The 19495-nt window shown below is 43.2% G+C and overlaps 1 protein-coding gene across 2 annotated transcripts in view; it reads left to right on the top strand.

The window, feature by feature from the left end:
- The window catches only part of CHD7 (chromodomain helicase DNA binding protein 7), a 186450-nt gene extending 182636 nt beyond the window's left edge, over nt 1-3814 (top strand). For both annotated transcript variants that reach the window (XM_045560964.1, XM_045560966.1), the window contains exons 37-38: nt 50-154; nt 1929-3814. In XM_045560964.1, the coding sequence (XP_045416920.1) occupies nt 50-154; nt 1929-2843 (1020 nt within the window). In that variant the 3' untranslated portion in view covers nt 2844-3814. The remainder of the gene's footprint in view (nt 1-49; nt 155-1928) is intronic.
- The last annotated feature ends 15681 nt before the right edge of the window (nt 3815-19495 follow it).

The following is a 19495-nucleotide window of genomic DNA, read 5'->3' as shown; positions in this document are numbered from 1 at the left end:
AGGGAAGACTTTGTATTTTTTTAATCACTTGTCAAATGCCTCTACCCAGATGGGTGGAGCTATGGCACCTCCTATGAAGGATCTACCCAGGTGGCTGGAAGAAAATCCTGAATTTGCAGTTGCTCCAGACTGGACGGATATAGTTAAGCAGTCTGTAAGTACAAGCTGCATTTCTGTCAAGAAAAGAATCTATACAGAAGTGTTTTCCTGAGTTTTAAAATTTTTCTTTTGGGCATTAATTATTCAGTTGTAACTTATTCTTAGCATTAAAGAATTGACATAATATATCATTTTCATACATCATTAATATATCATCATTTCTTACATCAATACATCATTAATCCAAAGTGAATTAATTTGTCAGCTCCAATATAAAAGGATTTCATAGAAATATACATTCACAGTCCTTGGAGGTAGATTTACTCCAGGGGGGAGCACCCCTACTAAGCCTATTTAGCAGTTCATGTGTAGAATAGAATTTATGGTGGTTGAGATCATTAAGATTAACTGATACATATATTTTTGATTTCTGATATATATATTTTTATGTATGTATCTTTTTTTCAAGATAGGGCCTTGCTCTGTTGCCTGGGCTAGGGTGCAGTGGTGTCATCACAGCTCACTGCGACCTTAAGCTCCTGGGCTCAACTGATGTCCTGCCTCAGTCTTCCAGGTAGCTAGGACTACAGGCCCACACCACCACGCCTGGCTAATTTTTGTAGGGACAGGGTCTTGCTCTGTTGCTCAGGCTGATCTCGAACTCCTGGCCTCAAGTGATCCTCCTGCCTCAGCCTCCCACAGTACTAGGATTACAGGCATGAGCCATTGTGCCGAGCCTATTTCTGATTTTAAAATAAACAAAAAAAATAACAATTCTGCCTAAAATATTATTAGTTTTTTTTTAAAAAAGTAGTTAATGATATGCTGATTCTTTTTTGTTCCTTTTACTTATATAGTAAAATCAACTTTTCTTTTGGTGTACAGTTCTATTAATTATAATACACATGTGGTTTCGTGAACTGCCACCATGATCAGAGTAGAGTTCCCTCATCTCCCAAAGATCCCTCGTACTGACCTTGTCCCCACCCCTAGTCCCTATCACCGACCTGTTCTCCATCCCTAGAGTTTTGCTTTTTGACAATGTCGTAACAGAAATATACAGTATGTAACCTTTTGAGATGACTTCTTTCTCTCATCATACTGCAATTTATCCAAGTAGTTGTGTGTATCAGCTGTTTCCATTGCTGAGTAGATGTACCATTGCGTGTTTATCCATCACACGTTAAAGGACATCTGGGTTGTTTTCAGATTTATGAAATTACGAATAGAGCTGCTGTAAACAATTATGTACAGGTTTTTGGTATGGACATAACTTTTCATTTCTCTAGGGTAGGTACTAAATATAATTTTAATTCATTAAATTTTTCATATTTTCAATTTTTATCTTGCATATATTTGAAATATATAGAATAATACATTGTAGAATGTATAAAAATCCTGTATTTAATATATATAACCACCTATTTTCTTGTTATTGTACGCTTGTAATTTTTCTCCCATACGACATCTTTTTTTAATTGACAAGTTGCATATATTCAAGGTGTACAGTGTGATGATTTGATATAGTTACACATCATGCACTTTCTGATGTGTTATTTCCTGAGTTAGCTGTGGATGCGGCTAACTTGACATTCACCTCGCTGATAGAGTAGCCTTTAGCAGTTTTCCTGCAATCAGCGTAATTCCGGAAGCCAACATAATACACACAGAACTTTTGCTCTTAGTTTATCGTTGAGCTTTTAGACTGGAGATACTTTCCCACATATTTCCAGTTAGAACGTCAGTTTTCCCTTGTCACAAAGGCCGACACTGAAATTACGTTCCCTTCGGCCACCTGTATAGCCACTGTTCGCCTCCCTTCCCTGCAGGGTTTCGTTCCCGAGTCCATGTTCGACCGACTGCTCACGGGCCCCGTGGTGCGGGGCGAAGGGGCGAGCAGGAGAGGCCGGAGGCCCAAAAGCGAAATCGCCAGAGCGGCCGCGGCCGCCGCCGCCGTGGCCTCCACGTCAGGGCTCAACCCGCTGCTGGTGAACAGCCTGTTCGCTGGAATGGACCTGACGAGCCTGCAGAATCTGCAGAGTCTCCAGTCGCTCCAGCTGGCCGGCCTCATGGGCTTCCCGCCAGGACTGGCCACGGCCGCCGCCGGCGGCGACGCCAAGAACCCCGCGGCCGTGCTGCCCCTGGTGCTGCCGGGCATGGCGGGCCTGCCCAGCGTGTTCGGCCTGGGCGGGCTGCTGAACAGCCCCCTGCCGGCTGCCGCCGGGAACACCGCTGCCGCTTCCAGTCAAGGAGAACCGGAAGACGGCGCTTCAAAAGGAGACGAGAAGGGAACCGAGAACGAAGACGAGAACAAAGACTCTGAGAAAAGCACAGACGCTGTCTCGGCTGCTGACTCTGCGAATGGATCTGTTGGTGCTGCTACTGCCCCGGCCGGACTGCCCTCGAACCCGCTGGCCTTCAACCCCTTCCTCCTGTCCACCGTGGCCCCGGGCCTCTTCTACCCATCCATGTTTCTACCTCCAGGACTGGGGGGATTGACGCTGCCCGGGTTCCCAGCGCTGGCGGGACTGCAGAACGCCGCGGGCGCCGGCGAGGAAAAGGCTGCTGACAAGGCCGAGGGCGGCCCCTTCAAAGACGGAGAGGCCCCGGAGGGCAGCGACGCCGAGGAGAGCCTGGACAAGACCGCGGAGTCCTCCCTCTTAGAAGACGAAATAGCACAGGGTGAAGAGCTAGACTCGCTTGATGGGGGGGAAGAAATAGAAAACAATGAAAATGATGAATAACCAGTACCAGTTCCCGTTCAAGTGTTTAAAACTTTTGACAAGTGGTAGTCCTACTGTTTACACTCACAGTTAATGTTCATACCTAGTTTTATAAGCTGTTCTGTAACATAGTGTAGCAAAAAAAAAAAAAAAAAGTCCAAGTCATGTTATACAGGTGTGTCAAAAGGTATCTTGGTCATTAAGTATTGTGCAGTGCATTATTTATTATCCCTAGGAGAGATGAAATTTGAGAGGTGATCATGTCTTTTTAAGGAAACTTACATAATGCTCTGCTTTTCTTTTTTTCTTTTGGTACCATTGGTATTATAATAAAGAGCAATTTGTAACTGAGTGGCACTAATGGAAGGAAGTGCTGCTCAAAGGAAGTATGAAGTTATATATTTAATTTTTTAATTTTAATTTTTAATTTTTTTGCTGTGAAGGTCAAGATGAAATTTACCACACATATCATACTTGCTCATTCGTGTCCCTTTTTGACTGTATGGGGGTTCCCACGCTCGCGCATACACACACATCATACACTCTGACAATCTCCACGCTAGTGTGAACGTCTCTGTCCCGAGGCGCAGCAATAATAAGGCAGCTGTTGAATGTGAAGGGTCCCTTTGGAAAATTAACCTACTGGGAGGGTTCTTGCCAGACAGAACTACAGTTCCATTGTCTTGTGGTCTTGTAATGCACTGGTATAAACAAAATAAATAGATGAATAAATAAAGAGTGAGAGAAGAGAGAATCAGGTACCTTTTTTAAATTAAAGGACTTTGTTACTTTAGCCACAAAGCTAAAACAGCATTACCTCAGCTCTAAACTAGCCTTGAAGTTTACAGACATGACTTTGTAAATGTATTGTTTTTCTTTGTTGTGATGTCCTTTTATTTTTTTCTTTGAAAACTGCTATCATGTAAGATAAAATGTAAATTGCTGCCAACTGTAGTAATGATGCTTTTAATAAAAGTGACCCATGATATGCAGAGATGTAATTATAGAACGTAGTGTGTAGGGAAACTGGTGTTCACTCTATTTTTTGTATTCGCAATAGATGCAAATACAGCACTCTGGCTTTTGTACGGTTTCTTGATATATCCTCTTACACAAGATTAGCTTTTAGCAATACGCTAAACTGTCTGCGAGACTAGACAGGAAGAAAAACCTTGAATTACGTTCACATAATTCCACTCCAGATATCTCAACAGAAACGCACACAAAACCCTCCTATTCCTCCCTCAAAAGGGCATCTGAGACTGAGAATACTTAGAAAGGTGTGCAGTGCAGAAATGTGTGCAGCGCGTGATAATGTGGTACCCTGAAGAACAAAAGGGCAAAAGAAAAATGAGGCTTTAATAGGCACGATATCTAGGTCATTTATCCTTGGTTAATGGGTAGAAAAACACAATGCCGTAGTGTCAGCAAGGGACACAAAGGCACTCTGGTGTCCTGCAGACCAGCACTGGATGCCAGAAACCAGTGTGTGGAAAAACCCATGTGGAATTAAAACAGACCCACTCAAGCACGCACGCGCGCACGCACGCACACACGGTCTCAAGGGTTACTGATTTGTGGACCTCTTTATGACCTTTGGTATTTGAAGTAAAATATAATTTGAGATCTACTGTTTTCACCTTTTTATGTCACCTGAACAAACGCAAAGCTGTATTTCCGTCCAGTTAAAAAGAAGAGGAGGAAGAGATGTGGACCAGGTGGTTCTGTGTGTGCTGCCTGCCTCCTCTCCCCCCGCCACGCACACAGTGCGCCCCCACCCAGCGTGCTGCGAGGCAGTCACAGTTCCTTCCAGACAATCCGATTTCCTTAATTCATATCCCAGGGTGAAACGTGCCCATTATGATTCTGGAAAAAGAACGACTTGAAACCTCCACCTTAGAGAGCCTGTGATTGCTTTTACTCATCAACGCTACCGTTGCCTCCTGAAAGTTAATGGGTGGTGTGCACTGGAGGAAAGTGTCTTTAAGTATCTTCTGCAATGGAATTTTTCAGACACGGAAGGGAAGACTAGATCTGCACAAAGTACAGGGAATTTAAATATTGAAATTACTGAAAGACTTTTTAGACCTAAAATAACTAAAAGAGTTTAGTAGGGAGACTTTATTTAATAAAATGAGTCATAAAAGGGTCTTTTTCTAAAGTTCCTTATAGTATCAGAAATTTTCCTATGAGCCTCTGTAAAGGGAGAATACAACGGGACTCTGTCCCCGTCCGAATAAGATGCTGAGGCCAATGATGGTCTTCAAGGGCGTAACTACAGTCAGCGGCCTGCTATGGGCATTGTCTGGGATTCATCTGTCAACGTGGCTTTAAAGTCATTCAGATTTTCATACTGGAAAATGTACGTTTTCTTCCAGTGGAATTCTTGGTAATCTTGAATCTACATAAGTAACAGATATTTTGAATTCCATGTGTTGCTAATTGGTGTGGACTGTGTGCTTGGTGTGGATAAAGCATCTTCTGGCATGGCTGCCCCATCGGCCCTTCTCCCTGAGGAAGTGCTGTTCTTCCACGGGGAGGCTGAGGCTTGGGTCGTAGGTAACTGGACAGCAGAAAGTGCAGGAGCAGGATTTGAACCCAGGCCGGCTTCAGAGCTTATATAAGCTCTCCTGAAATACTGCACTCTCAGGTCTTTGAAAGAAAATTATTACACAGGGATGATTTGAAGGAAAGCAGTGGATGGATTTGGGGTGTATTCTAAAGAAGTAGAGCTTCCAATTTAAATGAACTCTTCAGTGAATAATTTGAATTAACTCCAGAACTACAACTGAAATATACCCAAAGGTAAAACCATATAAAGAATGTTCACCATGCTTATTTTTTTTTAAAATAAGAATGCCATGGTTAGTGTTATATGAAGAAGGTACTGGAAACAAAGTTTTCTTTTGTGTACTGTTAAAAAAATTGCTTTTTATTTCAATGAAAATTGTCAATTTGAGAAGAGTTCTTAGAAATTATTTGACAGGTGGAGGAGGTGAGAATGTATGAGCATTGTTGAAGCGATGTGTGTGCAGTGAACATCTCTGTGTCTCTAAGAGCCATCAGTAAATTTAAATTAGGAAGGAAAACAATGTAAATGACTTCTACTAACAAGCACTTAAAAGTTAGAATAGATCTTATTCATTCAACTTGGCTCTCTAATGAGCAATTTTGTGTATTAAGCACAGGTAAAATTTACCACAGTTTTATAGACACAGTAAACTACATTTGGCAAAATAGATGAATAAATTAGCTTCTGGAATATTTTGTCTAATGGAAGCATTTTATCATTGAATTTTTTGGTAGGGGAGTCACCAATTTGGCGTTATCTGATAACAGTTAGGATGGTCATTTTCAAAGCATTTTGGACGACTGAAGTCATTTTATATGGTGCAACATAGACCCACGATCCTAATGGCTCTGTTGTTGGTCTCTAAGTCTTACTTTGGATCTACCAATGTGGAGTTGGATTTTAATTTGGATCTGCTTAGTCAAATGTTTACCATATAATTTAAATGAAATTGAAGAATAGAACAGTGACAAAATTTCAAATGTATTTACATCTTCAGGACAATTTACTCTTAGAATTTGTTTAGCTCCTAAGCACATTGGAATTCTCTTGACCGAAGATGGCAGGATTCCACATCCAGATATTTACAGGCATGTTATTTCTGTGTACTGGGGCCTTTCCACCATCGGCCCTTCTTAGCCTGCCTTTCTCACGAGCTCTTCCCTGGGCTCCCAGATAAATCTGCCATGGTAGATTTTGAATTGTAGCTAAAGGACAGCATAGCAGATTTCTAAAGTATATAAATAGAAGACTATGTCAAAATATTGTTTAGGAATCACTTCATGCTCCAGGTAACTTCCTCCGTTGTCCCCTCCCCACCTCTGCATTTGGATCATTTGAAAGCTCAATTTCAAAATTACAAATGAGAGAAACCTGATTCTTTTCTGTGACAGGAGCCAGGTACTGTGGTGGCTGTGCAACCCAAAACCACCTCGTCATTGTCAGCCTCAGTTCAAGAGACCTGCACTTGGATGTAGGCTGGATGACCGAAACCTAAGAAGGCTGTAAATTTAATAGTTTTGAGGAATACACGTGACAGTTTAGAATAGAAAACTCATCCCATCTGACACGTTTCACCATGTTTTCTTAGGAGTCAGGAAGCTCAATGTTTCAGAATTCAGCATTTTTGTTAATAACCACTTGTGAGTTAATCCATACCACACCCAGTAAGTTAGGCCAGTGTTGTTGCCGCCACCTTTTACCTGGGGAGGCGCGTCATTTGCCCAAGGCTGAGTGGCGAGACAAGTGTGGCGGCTGGCACTGGAAGTCAGACTTCTCCAGTGGAAGCAGTGGCTAGCTGTAACGTTAATTCAGGTCTATGATCATAAACAAAGAAACAAAACCTAAAATAGAGCAAGCTACAAACGCTTTTCTTTTCTTTTTCTGAGACAGAATCTCACTGTGTCACCCGAACTAGCATGCAGTGGCATCATCATAGCTCACTGCAAACTCAAAGTCCTCGGTTCAAGTGCTCCCCCTGCCTCAGCTTCCTGAGTAGCTAATTTTTCTATTTTTTGTAGAAGCAGGATCCTGCTCTTGCTTGGGCTACAAACTCTTTTAAAAATAAATGGTGGTAACAAATCAGGGTTCCAGAATCTCATACTGCCAGATGAAAGTGACTAGTGATGGATGCCAGAAAGATGTTCATAGGGTTTTTTTTTTAATGTATCTAAACAATTATAAGAGTGCTTTATATCCATGCCAATTCTATGATATGACATATGTATGCAACTGACAGTCTAAATATTGTTGCACATCATTGAAGCACACTCTCTAGGATTTCTGGATAGTGAATATTGCCCTTTTTCCCGTAGCTACTTTGTATCTGAAAGGCCCAAAAGGCAGCCCCGGCTTGCTTGTAGAAGTCGAGATGACACAGTGTGGAACCTGTGGTTCCTGCAAGGATGGAAAATAGCCCCAGCAGAACCTGTTGTCCACCCACAGGCTTTCCTGGGCTACTGTGGCTCTCATGGCAATTTGCATATCTGTAGCTATGGAGCTAATGTTCTCCTCTAGGCTCAGGGGCCCCTGCAAGGCAGCTCCATGGTACTTTCCATCTTATTGTAAGAGTCGGTGGAAAATGAGAGGCGGCCATTGTGTCCGACCGCGCAGGCATTGTTCTTCCCCGACGAAGCTGGCTTGTTTCTCAGCTACTGGTTTCTGCTCCTTCAGCCTTGCTTAGCTCCTGAGGAGCAGCTGGACAGACTCAGAATACCCTGAAGTTTACGTAAAACCTCCCTCTTACTCTCCAAAACATAAAGTTATAAACAACCCCCCACCCAACTCCTTTTCTTTAGAGCCCCACTTGGTGTAGAACCTGTGTGTTCTGAAAGACAAAATAGTAATACGGTCATGGCAACTCTATGCCAAGGGGCTTGGTGCAGCCCGCAGCCCCCAGCCCACTTTGGGAAAAGAATTCCTTGGGCACAGAATGCACGGCAGCAGCAAGGGGAATAAAATTAAAGCTGGAGATGTTCCTTTGCATTTCAACCAAAAAACTCTATTGTTGAGGACTGTGCAGGTATCGATTGTTTATTACCATTAAAATCTTCCTATTGGATATAGTTTACTTCAAAGACATGAATACTGTTTATGGTGTCAGGGAAACAAAAGCTTTTGTATTTATGTTTTTTTTTTCTGTTGTTTGAGGGCAAGTCAAATGAACAAAACAACAGTGGCCTTCCAAGGTGCAAAGGGACTAGGAGAGCCGGGTGTAAAATACAAGGAGAAAAGCAACTTTGAGAATCATTTGTTTGTCCTTGTAGCTCAAATGACTAAATGGCCAAAAACCCATCTCCAGCTTGCATGCTTCAGTATGCCTGGACTTACCAGAAAGCTTCCCCAGGGTAGTTTACAACTTCATTTCGTAGCATGGCACAACATTGAAGCATACAGGAGAAGGGTCCATGGACGACAGGATGGACTGCAATGCCCTGCTAGTGGACACATGCCTGCAGGTTACAATACATACTGATGTGGCACTTTATTCCCATGATGGTACGGAGCATGGTAACTCTCCCTGCCCTCAAGCAGACTCTGAAAGCACCAGAACTTAACTGTGCGCGTAGCCGTTAGGATGCAAATTATCCTAGCCAGTTGATTGTCAATTGTGGCTAGATGTGTTGAATAAAGAAGGTACTGATCCAGAGATCCCGGGAGAGGGCATGTGACTCGGTCGGTTGTCCTCAGCGCCCTGTAATTTTAGCTTCCTGCAGTTGACCACCTCATCCAGAGCAGGGACAGCTTGAACTGATCTTGTTTTGCTTTAGGGACAGGCCATCTAGGCTTCTGAATTATTGCAAAAAAGAAAAAGGTTTGGGATCTTCAGTTAGAAGACCCACATGTCAATCTCTCCTGCATTAACAGAATCATATGCCACACCTCTTAAAGGTGCCACCAATGGTGACTTAAAAATGACAGCAGCAGGGACCTGAGAATGGCATTCTGCCACCAAGGTCCACAAGCTGACTTTCTTCTGAACTTGGACACTCTTGCCCAATGGTTCAGTGATGCAAGGTTAGCACGTGGCTTAGTTGGATCTTCCAGGCAGGTCTTTGCACACTAAACCACATAATGTGGTCTGTCTACCACATTATGACACCAACCAGGTAACTCCCACCACACAGGGTGGCAGCGCTGGAGGGCAGAAGCCAGTGTGTCTCTGAGCCTCACCTTCCTCACTTGTAAATTTGGAATAGCAACAGTAATGATAATGATAAATGCCTGCCTTGTAGTATTGTGTGAGGATTAGAAATAGTGCATTGCATGCAAAATCCTTAGCACCTGGCACTTAATTGCTACTTAGTAAATGATAACTTTAAAACCGTCATGATCATCTGAGGAATTCCGAGGGAGTGGCAGGGAGGGAGAATGCAGCCTCAGAGCTGAGCAAGAGGCCAGGACGGTGCCGCCTGCGAGGCCGTCTTCTAGGAGAGAGGCTGGTGCCCGTCCTGAAACACCGGCCGCTCTCAGCTGAACAGAGCAACGCAGACTCGAGCCTGGAGGGGGGGAGAGTGGGGGTGAGGCTTCTAGAACACTAGTTCTCAACACTAATGAGCTATACGGCTAGCACTGGGCCTCATACGCGTCCAGATTTGGACAGAAATTGTTTCTAAAGCTTCATAAAATATAACACACTCTTAATCCCTCTGATACACTCTAATAGTTTGTGTTGTATTCTATTTCATTAGAATAAACAAATGATCATTCCCCTCTAAACTGATTTCATGACCCAGTAGTGGTTGGTGGCTTTGAAACATCCTGCTTTAAAACAAGGGTTCTTACCCGGGGTCCATGGACGGGCTTTGTGGAAGGGGGCAAGGGCAGCCCCAAACCCCCTGAGCTCGGATGTATCATTACGTGTGTGTGTGTGTATTTTTCTGGAGAAAGGATCTCTGAATTTCCTCTGCTCCTGGAAGCATCTGTGACGCCCTCTGTGAGAGAGCAGGGAGAAACCGAGCCAGAAAAGTAGCTCTGAGTTGGCCGGGGCAGCTTTAACTGCCACTTCAGAAGTGGGGAACCAGTGAAAGACCAGACCCCAGAGAGGAGAAGCCACAGGTAACCTGAGTGTCCCCCCAGATGCCTCCCGTACAGAGGCCTCTCCTCTCCACTGTGTGACGGCCGGGGACTACACTCCTACACCCCCTCTTCCCCGCACAGAGTGGGGTGGCGGCAGGCCTGCCTCGAAGGCTGAGCTAATGCCTGCAGAGCCCTAGCACGCTGGTACAGAGCAAACACGCTCACAATGCCAGCCATTGTGCTTCCCGTCCCTGCGTGAGGACCGTACCACAGAGAATGCTGTCCCCATTGTGTCTGGCCAGGGCTCGTGTGAGTGTGTGTTTGTTTTTGACGGAATGAATTTTTTCCCTCATTCCTTAGCACAGAGGCCGATAGAAATTCAGGGCAATCTAGTCTAGCTCTAGGTCCCTCCCCTCGGTCCTCGCACAAAGCTAGAAGACAGAGGTGAGTCCTTGTCTCCCTGTCTGGCTTCTGGAAGTTGGCCCTGGGACCTAAACAGTGTCCCTGCCAAGCTAACGCAGGTTCCTGGATGCCCAAGGTGTGCCCACCCCTGCCAGGTGGCAGTCGGCGCCCAAGGCCACCACACCCGCCCCAGCGCACTCGCCGCACTCCTGTTCCTACTCGCCCTTCCATGTAAAAATGAAACCAAAGCAAAGCAAAACAGGCCCTGGAGAGCTGTCCTCAGCCTTCCCTCCTCACGCGGAGGAAGTGGAGCAACAAGGAAAAAGGTCTTCTGCATAAATTGTCTCCCTTTGAGGGAGTCCGGATTCCTGCCTTCTTATTTGAAAAGCCCAATGTGCTTTTTTCCTGCTGCTCTGTTCCATCACAAATGCCAGGGCCACCAGGGTAGTGACCCCTCTGGGTGCTGTGTTGGTCACAGGGGACCTCGGCTGCAGGAGGGAATGGGTGCAACGTGGACCTCTGCGGGAACTGCCCCTTCTCCAAAGCTCGATTTAAAAGGGGGTGGCAAGAAAGGTTTGGCTGGTTTTATCAGCTCACACCCGGTAAAGGATGAAGATTATACACCTACAGGGACTGGGCCTGTTTGTTTCTAATCAGGTGTTTTAATGTATAGGTTTTCCACCAGAAAAAAGGCATGTTGCGTGTTACGGGCTGGATCGTGTCCTTCCAAAGCCAGCAGGCTGAGGCCCTAACCCCGGCACCGCAGAATGGGACTGTGTTTGGCGACAGGGCCTTCAAAGAGGTGATGGAGGTGAAATGAGGTCAGACAGGTGGGCCCTAATCCAGTCTGACTGGTGTCCTTATAAGAAGAGGAGATAAGGACACACACACAGGCCCAGGGAAGGTCTCTCAAGGGCAAGGAGACAGCGGCCGTGTACAGGCCTCGGAGAAGCCCCCCGTGCCGACCCCTTCGTCCCAGCCTGCCGGAACTGCGAGAGAACACATTGCGGCGGCTGCAACCGCCCAGTCTGTGGCACTCCGTGACGGCAGCCCGCGCAGACTGAGAAACTGTGTCTTTTATGGATTCACACAGTAACAGTTTACAAGTCTGGCCAACCACATGAGAAAGGGAAAAACTAGGAAACCACCAAGTGAAGTAAAAAGCGGTATAATGTTGTGACCGGGAAGAGGGACTCGGTGTGCCCGGCTGAATCCCAAACTGCGCCCCGGGCGAGGCGAGCTCGTGCCCTCTCCGGACCATTCCTAAGATGAACAGTGGGAGTGCCGGTGAGGAGGGGTGGCCGTGATGCCGGAGCCCTGCTTCGGTGGCTCAGCCAGGTCACGGAGTCCGGCGTTTGGCACTGCTCCGCCCCTAGTAAGCACAAACCCGAGACATGGGCCCACACGTGGGACCTCCTCCTTCCAGATGTGTGACCTTGACTGAAAGTCACCACTTCCCGGGGGGGCCGCTTTATTTGCACAGTGAGGGCCTCAGTGACACTTGCACGGACCCTTTCAGCACTAACATTTTATTATTCTACTAAATGTTGTTATGATGAACCATTCTCTGCAGGGAGAAGGGCAACATCTTGGGTTGTGAGTATCACAACATTCTGGGGGGTTTCTCCACTCTATGTGTTCATGGTCAACAAACCCAAGAAAATGGGGAGGACTATAGGGAATGTCTTTCCAAATGATGTCCTTAAAAAATGGTGTCCCTGCCAAGCTAATGCAGGTTCCTGATGCCCAAGGTGTGGTCCCTGTGCTCACAGATTTGTACCCTTGGATTCTGTAGGCATTAACACAAAAAGGAAAAAAAAGAAAAGAACAGAAAACTTCTACTTTTAAGCAGTGCAAAGTGACTGCAGTAAATCTGTTTAGGTATCATCATGTTTGACTTTAAGAAAATGGCTAAGCTATGGGCAAGGTAATTCAAGAAGATATAAATGGCTGCATTATAATAAGCAGACACCTATTTTAAGCATGATCTATGTTTTTGAGAAAATTCATTACAATAAGTCTTACAATACCAACCTCTTCAATGAATTTTTCATGTCTGCATACCAAGATATATATAAAATGATCGTAATCATATACCTTTGGGGCAATGCTGAGCGCCAGCTGTTTCAGGGATGATTTATAGGTTGCCACGCTCAAGGTTAATAATCAGGAGAAACAGGTTACAGTATGCAATGTATTTATGTCAGGTTAGAAGTTCAGTTAGTGGAGATAGCATGTTATAAGGAAGCACACACTTTTAATTATTTTCTAACTGGCCCCCACCCACATTTCTCTGCAATAAACTAAAAATAAATGATGTTTTACATAGGGAAACCTCTCTGCTGAGCATATCTTCTGGTAACTGTTGGCTTTATTTAAAGGGAAACCACGGCTAGGAATTATTAGCCCTACATATGAAAACACAGCTTGATGGTACTTAAACATCTGTGCAATGGGCCTGCACAGAGGGTGTGATGGAGCTTTATAAACATCGAGGTAATTATGCCCTTATTGAATTGCAGCATTTTGCTGCTGGCAGGAGCTCTAACAGGATTTGCAAACACGTGGCCCATACCAGCCACAAGTCTACCTCCAGAAGCACTAAAATGAAACTTTCCTATCTTTGGAGACAAAATTATTACATCAGTTTGATACAAATCTCAGAAATGTTCCCTTTTAAAGTTGAGACAAAATTGGTCTTGTTGACCTAGCAAACTTTTTTTTTTTATAATAAAGAGAAATTTGGGTTTTTTGCAGAGTGTTTAGTGCATCGTGCTCCTCACTCATCACCGTCGGGCTATACCGATGACGTCTTGCTCCTGTTTCGTTTCTTTCTTTTTCCTTTTAGCCCAGGTCTAGTTCCTCAGTCCCAACCCCAGCCCAACCAGAAGCCAGCTTTCTAGTGTGTTTATTATATATATATATATATGTGTGTGTGTGTTTATTTTTCCTTGTATTTTTTCAAAATGTCATTTGTGTGCATATATACATTTATGTAAATGGTATTTTGTTATGTATCTTATTCTACTTTTTTAACTTTTGTGAGTTTCTCTTATTTTTAGCAGCTTTATTGAAGTCTAATTAGCATAGGTCATACTGACAGGTTTAGGTAAGTTTTGACACCTGTGAAGCCATCACCACCACCAAGGTGATGAACCCTCCCCATCTCCCCCAAGAGTTTCCTCACCTGTCTCGTTACACCCCATCCCACGCCCCCCCAGCCCCTCATACTCAGGCAAACACCAACCTGCTTTCTGTCACTATAGATTAGTTTGCATTTTCTCAAATTTGATGTAAATGGAATTATATGGTATACATTCTCTTTTTGCCTGACTTCTTTCACAAAGCATCATTGTTTCTGAGATGTGTCCATGTTGTGTGATGTATCAATAACTCACTTCTTTTTGTAGTTGAAGAGTATTCCATTGTATGGATATGCCATCGATGGAGATTTGGGTTATGTCTAGTTTCTGGCTATTACAAATAAAGCTATGAACCCCATGCACAAGTTTTTTAATAGACATATGCTTTTGTTTCTTTTAGCTAAAGGCATGGGACTGGAACGTCTGGATTATATGATAGATTTATGTTTAACTTTTTAAGAAACCACCAGATTTTTCTTCCAAAGGAGTCGTAGCATGATATTCTCCCAACCGAAGTGTTCGAATGTTCTAGTTCTTTCACATACTCGTCAACACTTGGTATGGTCAGTCCTTTTCATTTTTGACATTCTAATGGGCATGTAGTGGTATTTTATTATGGTTTTTAATTGCCACTTCCCAAATGACTAATGAAGTTGAGGATCTTCTCTTGTGTTCATTGGCCATCCATATATCTTCTTTGGTGATGTGTCTGTTCAAAATCTTCTGCCCATTTCTAGGGGAGAGTGTTTATTTTCTTATTATTAAATTTTAAGAGTTATTTTTATAATCCGGACACAAGTGCTTTATCAGATATATACTATAATTTGCAAATATTTTCTCCTATGTCTATGGTTTCTTTGTCAACTCTTTTAACAGTGTTTTTGAAGAGCAAAAGATTTGAGTTTTGATGAAGTACAATTTATCAACTTGTTCTCTTCTATGAATCATACTTTGGGTGCTGTATCTGGGCTCTGGGTTCTGTTCCATTGTTCTATTTGTCTATGTTGATGCTGATACCACACTGTCTTCATTTCTGTGCTTCTTGAAGTCAGGTTATTAAACTTTATTCTTCTTTTTCAAAGTTGTTTTAGCTATTGTAGTTCCTTTGTATTTCCATGTACATTTTAGAATCAACTTGTCAATTTTTCTACAAAAAAAGCCTACTGAGAATTTGATTGAGATTGTGTTGAATCTATATATCAATTTGGGCAGAATGACACCTTAACAATATTGAGTCTTCCAACCTATGCACATGACTTTTTTAAAAAACTTTTTTCTCAAAACATTGAAATGTTTAAGATTAATTTCTGTTGCCCTGTGTATATTTACCACATTGTTTTCTAACTCTTGCATAAGCTCAGTGTGTAATAGTTTCCTATTGTCACTATAACAAATTATCACAAATTTAATGGCTTCGAACAACACAAATGTATTATCTTACAGTTCTGGAGGTCAGAAGTCTGAAATCAGTTTCACTGAGCTAAAGTCAAGGTGTCGGCAAGACAGGTTCCTTCTGGAAATTCTGAGAGAAGAATCTGTTTCCCGGCCTATTTTGGTTTCTAGAGCCTGTGGCTCCAGTCTCTGCTGCCATTATCATGTCGCCTTCTCTTCTGACTCCTCCCGGGGACCTCTTAATAAGACTGGTGTGATTACATGAGGTCCACCTGGATCATGCGGGATCATCTCCCCATCTCGGGACCTTTAACTTTATCACATCTGCAGAGTCCCTTTTGCTGTATGAAGCAACATTTACATGTTCCAGGCATTAGGATGGGGCACGTTGGGGCCATCGTTAAGCCTGCCGCACAGCGCATGCGTCCCCTGCATTTAGGCACCCACTTTCCCTACTGTGGACAGCAGGTTGGACCCTACTTTCCCTTACGACAAAGAATGCTGCAAAGACCATCCTCTTTTCTTGTCTTCTTATGAACTTGTGTGCAAACTTCCTTAGCATTTGTGCCCAGGAATGACATTGCTTTGCAGTGTCCCCAGCGTGTGCATGTAGTGATTGTGGCTGAGAGGTGGCTGGTTGCTTTCCAGAAGGGCTGTGCCTCTCCACCTCCACCAACCATGCATGCACATTCCTGTCTCCACTGCCTCACCAGCACTCGCGATAATTTATCTTTTAAATTGTTGCCAGATGTGAAATTATGTCCTGTAGTTCTGTTTTGCATTTCTCTAATTACCAGTGAGTTTGCATATCTCTTCATGTTTGTTAGCTCTTTTGGTTTCATCTTTGCAAAGTGCCTGTTCAATTCCTTTGCTCATTTTTCTACTGGGGCTATCTTTTTCTGGCTGATTTGATTTAAAAAGTCTCCAACCCTCTGTCAGAAAGGTCTTATCCGAGGTTTTCTTGACTTTATAGTTCTACCTTTCACATTTCAGTTTTTATCTACCTTATGTCACCTTTGTACATGCTACTACATAAGAATGCAATGTCATTTTTCTCCCTAGTGAGCCAGTTTCCCATTACCAGCTACTAAAAAATCTGCCTTATTTCTCTTGGTTGTAATACATTATCATGTATTAAGTTCCTGTGTGTTGTTTGTGCGTGTGTAATATGCCATTAGTTCTTTGTTCTTGCACCAATATCATACCTTTTTAAAATTTTATTATTAATACTATGGCTTTATGGTATGCTTTATTTTCTAATGTGAAAAATCCTCTCTGCTATTTTCAAGATGGATTTAGGTATTTTATTCTTCCATATACATGGTATATAAGTTTGAGTTCTTAAAAATTTGATTTCTAATCATGATTATCATTGCATTGAAATCATGGATTAATTTAGAAATATTGACATCCTTATACTATTAAGTCATTCATCCAAGAGAATGGAATATCTCCCCACTTTTTCAGATCATCTCCTATGTTCTTAATCATACTTCATTTTCTCCAGAGAAGATTTCAGGATTCCCAGTCAATTCATAGATTTTGTTGCCATTATGAATGAAAGATCTCATTTTTAAATTTCTTATTGGATATTCTCTGGCATAAAAAATGTTATTAATTTAGGCCGGGCATGGTGGCTCACGCCTGTAATCCTAGCACTCTGGGAGGCCAAGGCGGGTGGATTGTTTGAGCTCAGGAGTTCGAGACCAGCCTGAGCAAGAACAAGACCCCCGTCTCTACTAAAAATAGAAAGAAATTATATGGACAGCTAAAAATATACATAGAAAAAAATTAGCTGGGCATGGTGGTACATGCCTGTAGTCCCAGCTACTCGGGAGGCTGAGGCAGGAGGATCGCTTGAGCCCAAGAGTTTGAGGTTGCTGTGAGCTAGGCTGACGCCATGGCACTCTAGCCCGGGCAACAGAGTGAGACTCTGTCTTAAAAAAAAAAAAAAATGTTATTAATTTTAGTACATTGATCACACTGACAATCTTGCTAAACTCTTGATTAGTTCTAATGATTTGTTGTTGATCCTTTTTTAATTATATATATATATATTTTTTTTTTTTTCTTTGAAACAGTCTGGCTCTGACATCTTGGGTAGAGTGCAGTGGTGTTACCACAGCTACTGCAGCCTCAAACTCCTGGGCTCAAGTGATTCTCCTGCCTCAGCCTCCTCAGTACCTGGGACTACCAGGTATGCTCCACTACACCTGGCTAATTTTTTCTATTTTTGGTAGAGACGGGATCTTACTCTTGCTCAGGCTGGTCTCGAACTCCTGGCCTCAAGCAATTCTATCTCCTCAGCCTCCCAGAGTGCTAGGATTACAGATGTGAGCCACCACACCCGGCCCTGATCCTTTTTAAAAATCTAGGTAGAAGGTCATGTTTTCTGCAAACAATGGCAGTTTTAATAGAAAATATTTTTTTTTCCATAATCCTGTGCAAACTTCATTACCTAGATTAGAGAGATTCTCACTCAAGACATCTCTACTTTTCTTGTGAAGTATAATAACATTTGAAATGTACTTAATGATCACTCTCTGGCTGTCATTTCATTATACCTGTGTGAGAGGAAAGAACAGGAAAGTTGTCATTTACAAAGAAGTCATTACTATAAATTATTAAATCTATACTGCCTGCTGGGCCTTTCTCTTTAGAATGCTTTGTTTAGTCAACACTTTAAAATTTAGTTACAGGAATAAAATTCAGAAAAACTTAATCAGAATGAAAGATAAAACATGTAATGACATTATATCCCAAATAACTATCCTTCTTTCAACACGCTGAAGATAACTAGATCTTTCCCTTTCTCCCCAAGTTATTTTTTTACTATCATCAGTAAATTACTCAGATCTAGCCTATTCTATGAAGGTTGGGTCATTTTTTCCAAATCAATTTCACATCCTGTTTTTTAAAGGGAACAGATAACTTGGAACATTTTTTTGAGCTCACACATCTAGGAAGTGTGTGGTATCATACTTTCTACTTATATGGTTGCCCTAAAATTGGTCTAAGCATTTGCTATGTCTTAACTCATTTGAAAGGCCTGATCCTTTTGACTGAAATATTTAGGGGGAAATGTCATTTGGTCTGGTGCCAGGAAAAATAGGGAACTGAATAAATTTTTATTTTATCTGTCACCTATCACCTTCCCCATCCCGGGACATACCCCAGAGACGTGTGTGTCCAGGAGAAGTACCTCCTGGTAGCTCTTCTTGTTATGCACGGACATGTTGGAGCTAGAAAAAACCTGAAAGAATCCAACCTCTCAACTTACGGTGAGGAAGCGAACACAGCTGGTGAGAGGGGGCTACGAACACTCAGGTGCGCTGACTCTCACCCCAGTTCTTCCACCAGCCCGCAATGTCCTTCCTCCCACCTTCACCCTGGGGAAATGCAGTTCGAGTGCCCACCAAGCACAAGGCTGACGTGGACGGGAAAAGAAAGGGGCGAATACATCCTAGATAATCACTAGCACTGTATAATGTCAGGTATTTTTTTCTTAAGACTCACATCAATTCAGAAAAACATGTCTACTGATAGCTACCACCACCAATCCCCGCTGTATGCATTTCTGTGGATTATCTCATTTAATCCCCACAAAAGCCTACGATATGGACGTTATTATTGTCATTCTTCTTTTATAGATGAGAAAACAGGCTTGGAAATGTCAAGTAACTTGCCTAAGATGCCACAGCTGGACAGCGGCAGCGCAAGGACTCAAATCGAGAACTCTCTGGTACATAAATCCATGTCCTTAACCATGACCCTGCACCTGGGCAGTTTTCTTACCTCCATTTTACAGCTACGGACTTGAGGCACAGCCCGGTGTGGCAAGTTCTTAGGTATGAGCTATTGCAACCAACTCTGGCTGATTCCAGCAGGAAAAGAAAACTCAGCAAAACTCACCAGCTCCAGGTTGCAAGAGCACTGCAGTCCTATGGGGCTCCCCCGGGGACCCGGGGTCCTGGTCATGTTCCTCTCCGTCCACTGTGAGCAGCAGCTCCGTCTCCTCTTCATTAGCAGGTCAGTTACTTCAGCCAAAATCCATAAATCCCCCCCCCCACCCCACAGACACATGCAAACATTGTTGTGGGGTTTTTCAGCCTCTTTGGCCAGTGGCAGGAAGACCATGAAATGCTCAG

This window comes from Lemur catta, chromosome 9 (assembly GCF_020740605.2).
Source record: "Lemur catta isolate mLemCat1 chromosome 9, mLemCat1.pri, whole genome shotgun sequence".
Lineage (NCBI taxonomy): Eukaryota > Metazoa > Chordata > Mammalia > Primates > Lemuridae > Lemur > Lemur catta.
This window is presented reverse-complemented; position numbering and strand designations above follow the sequence as displayed.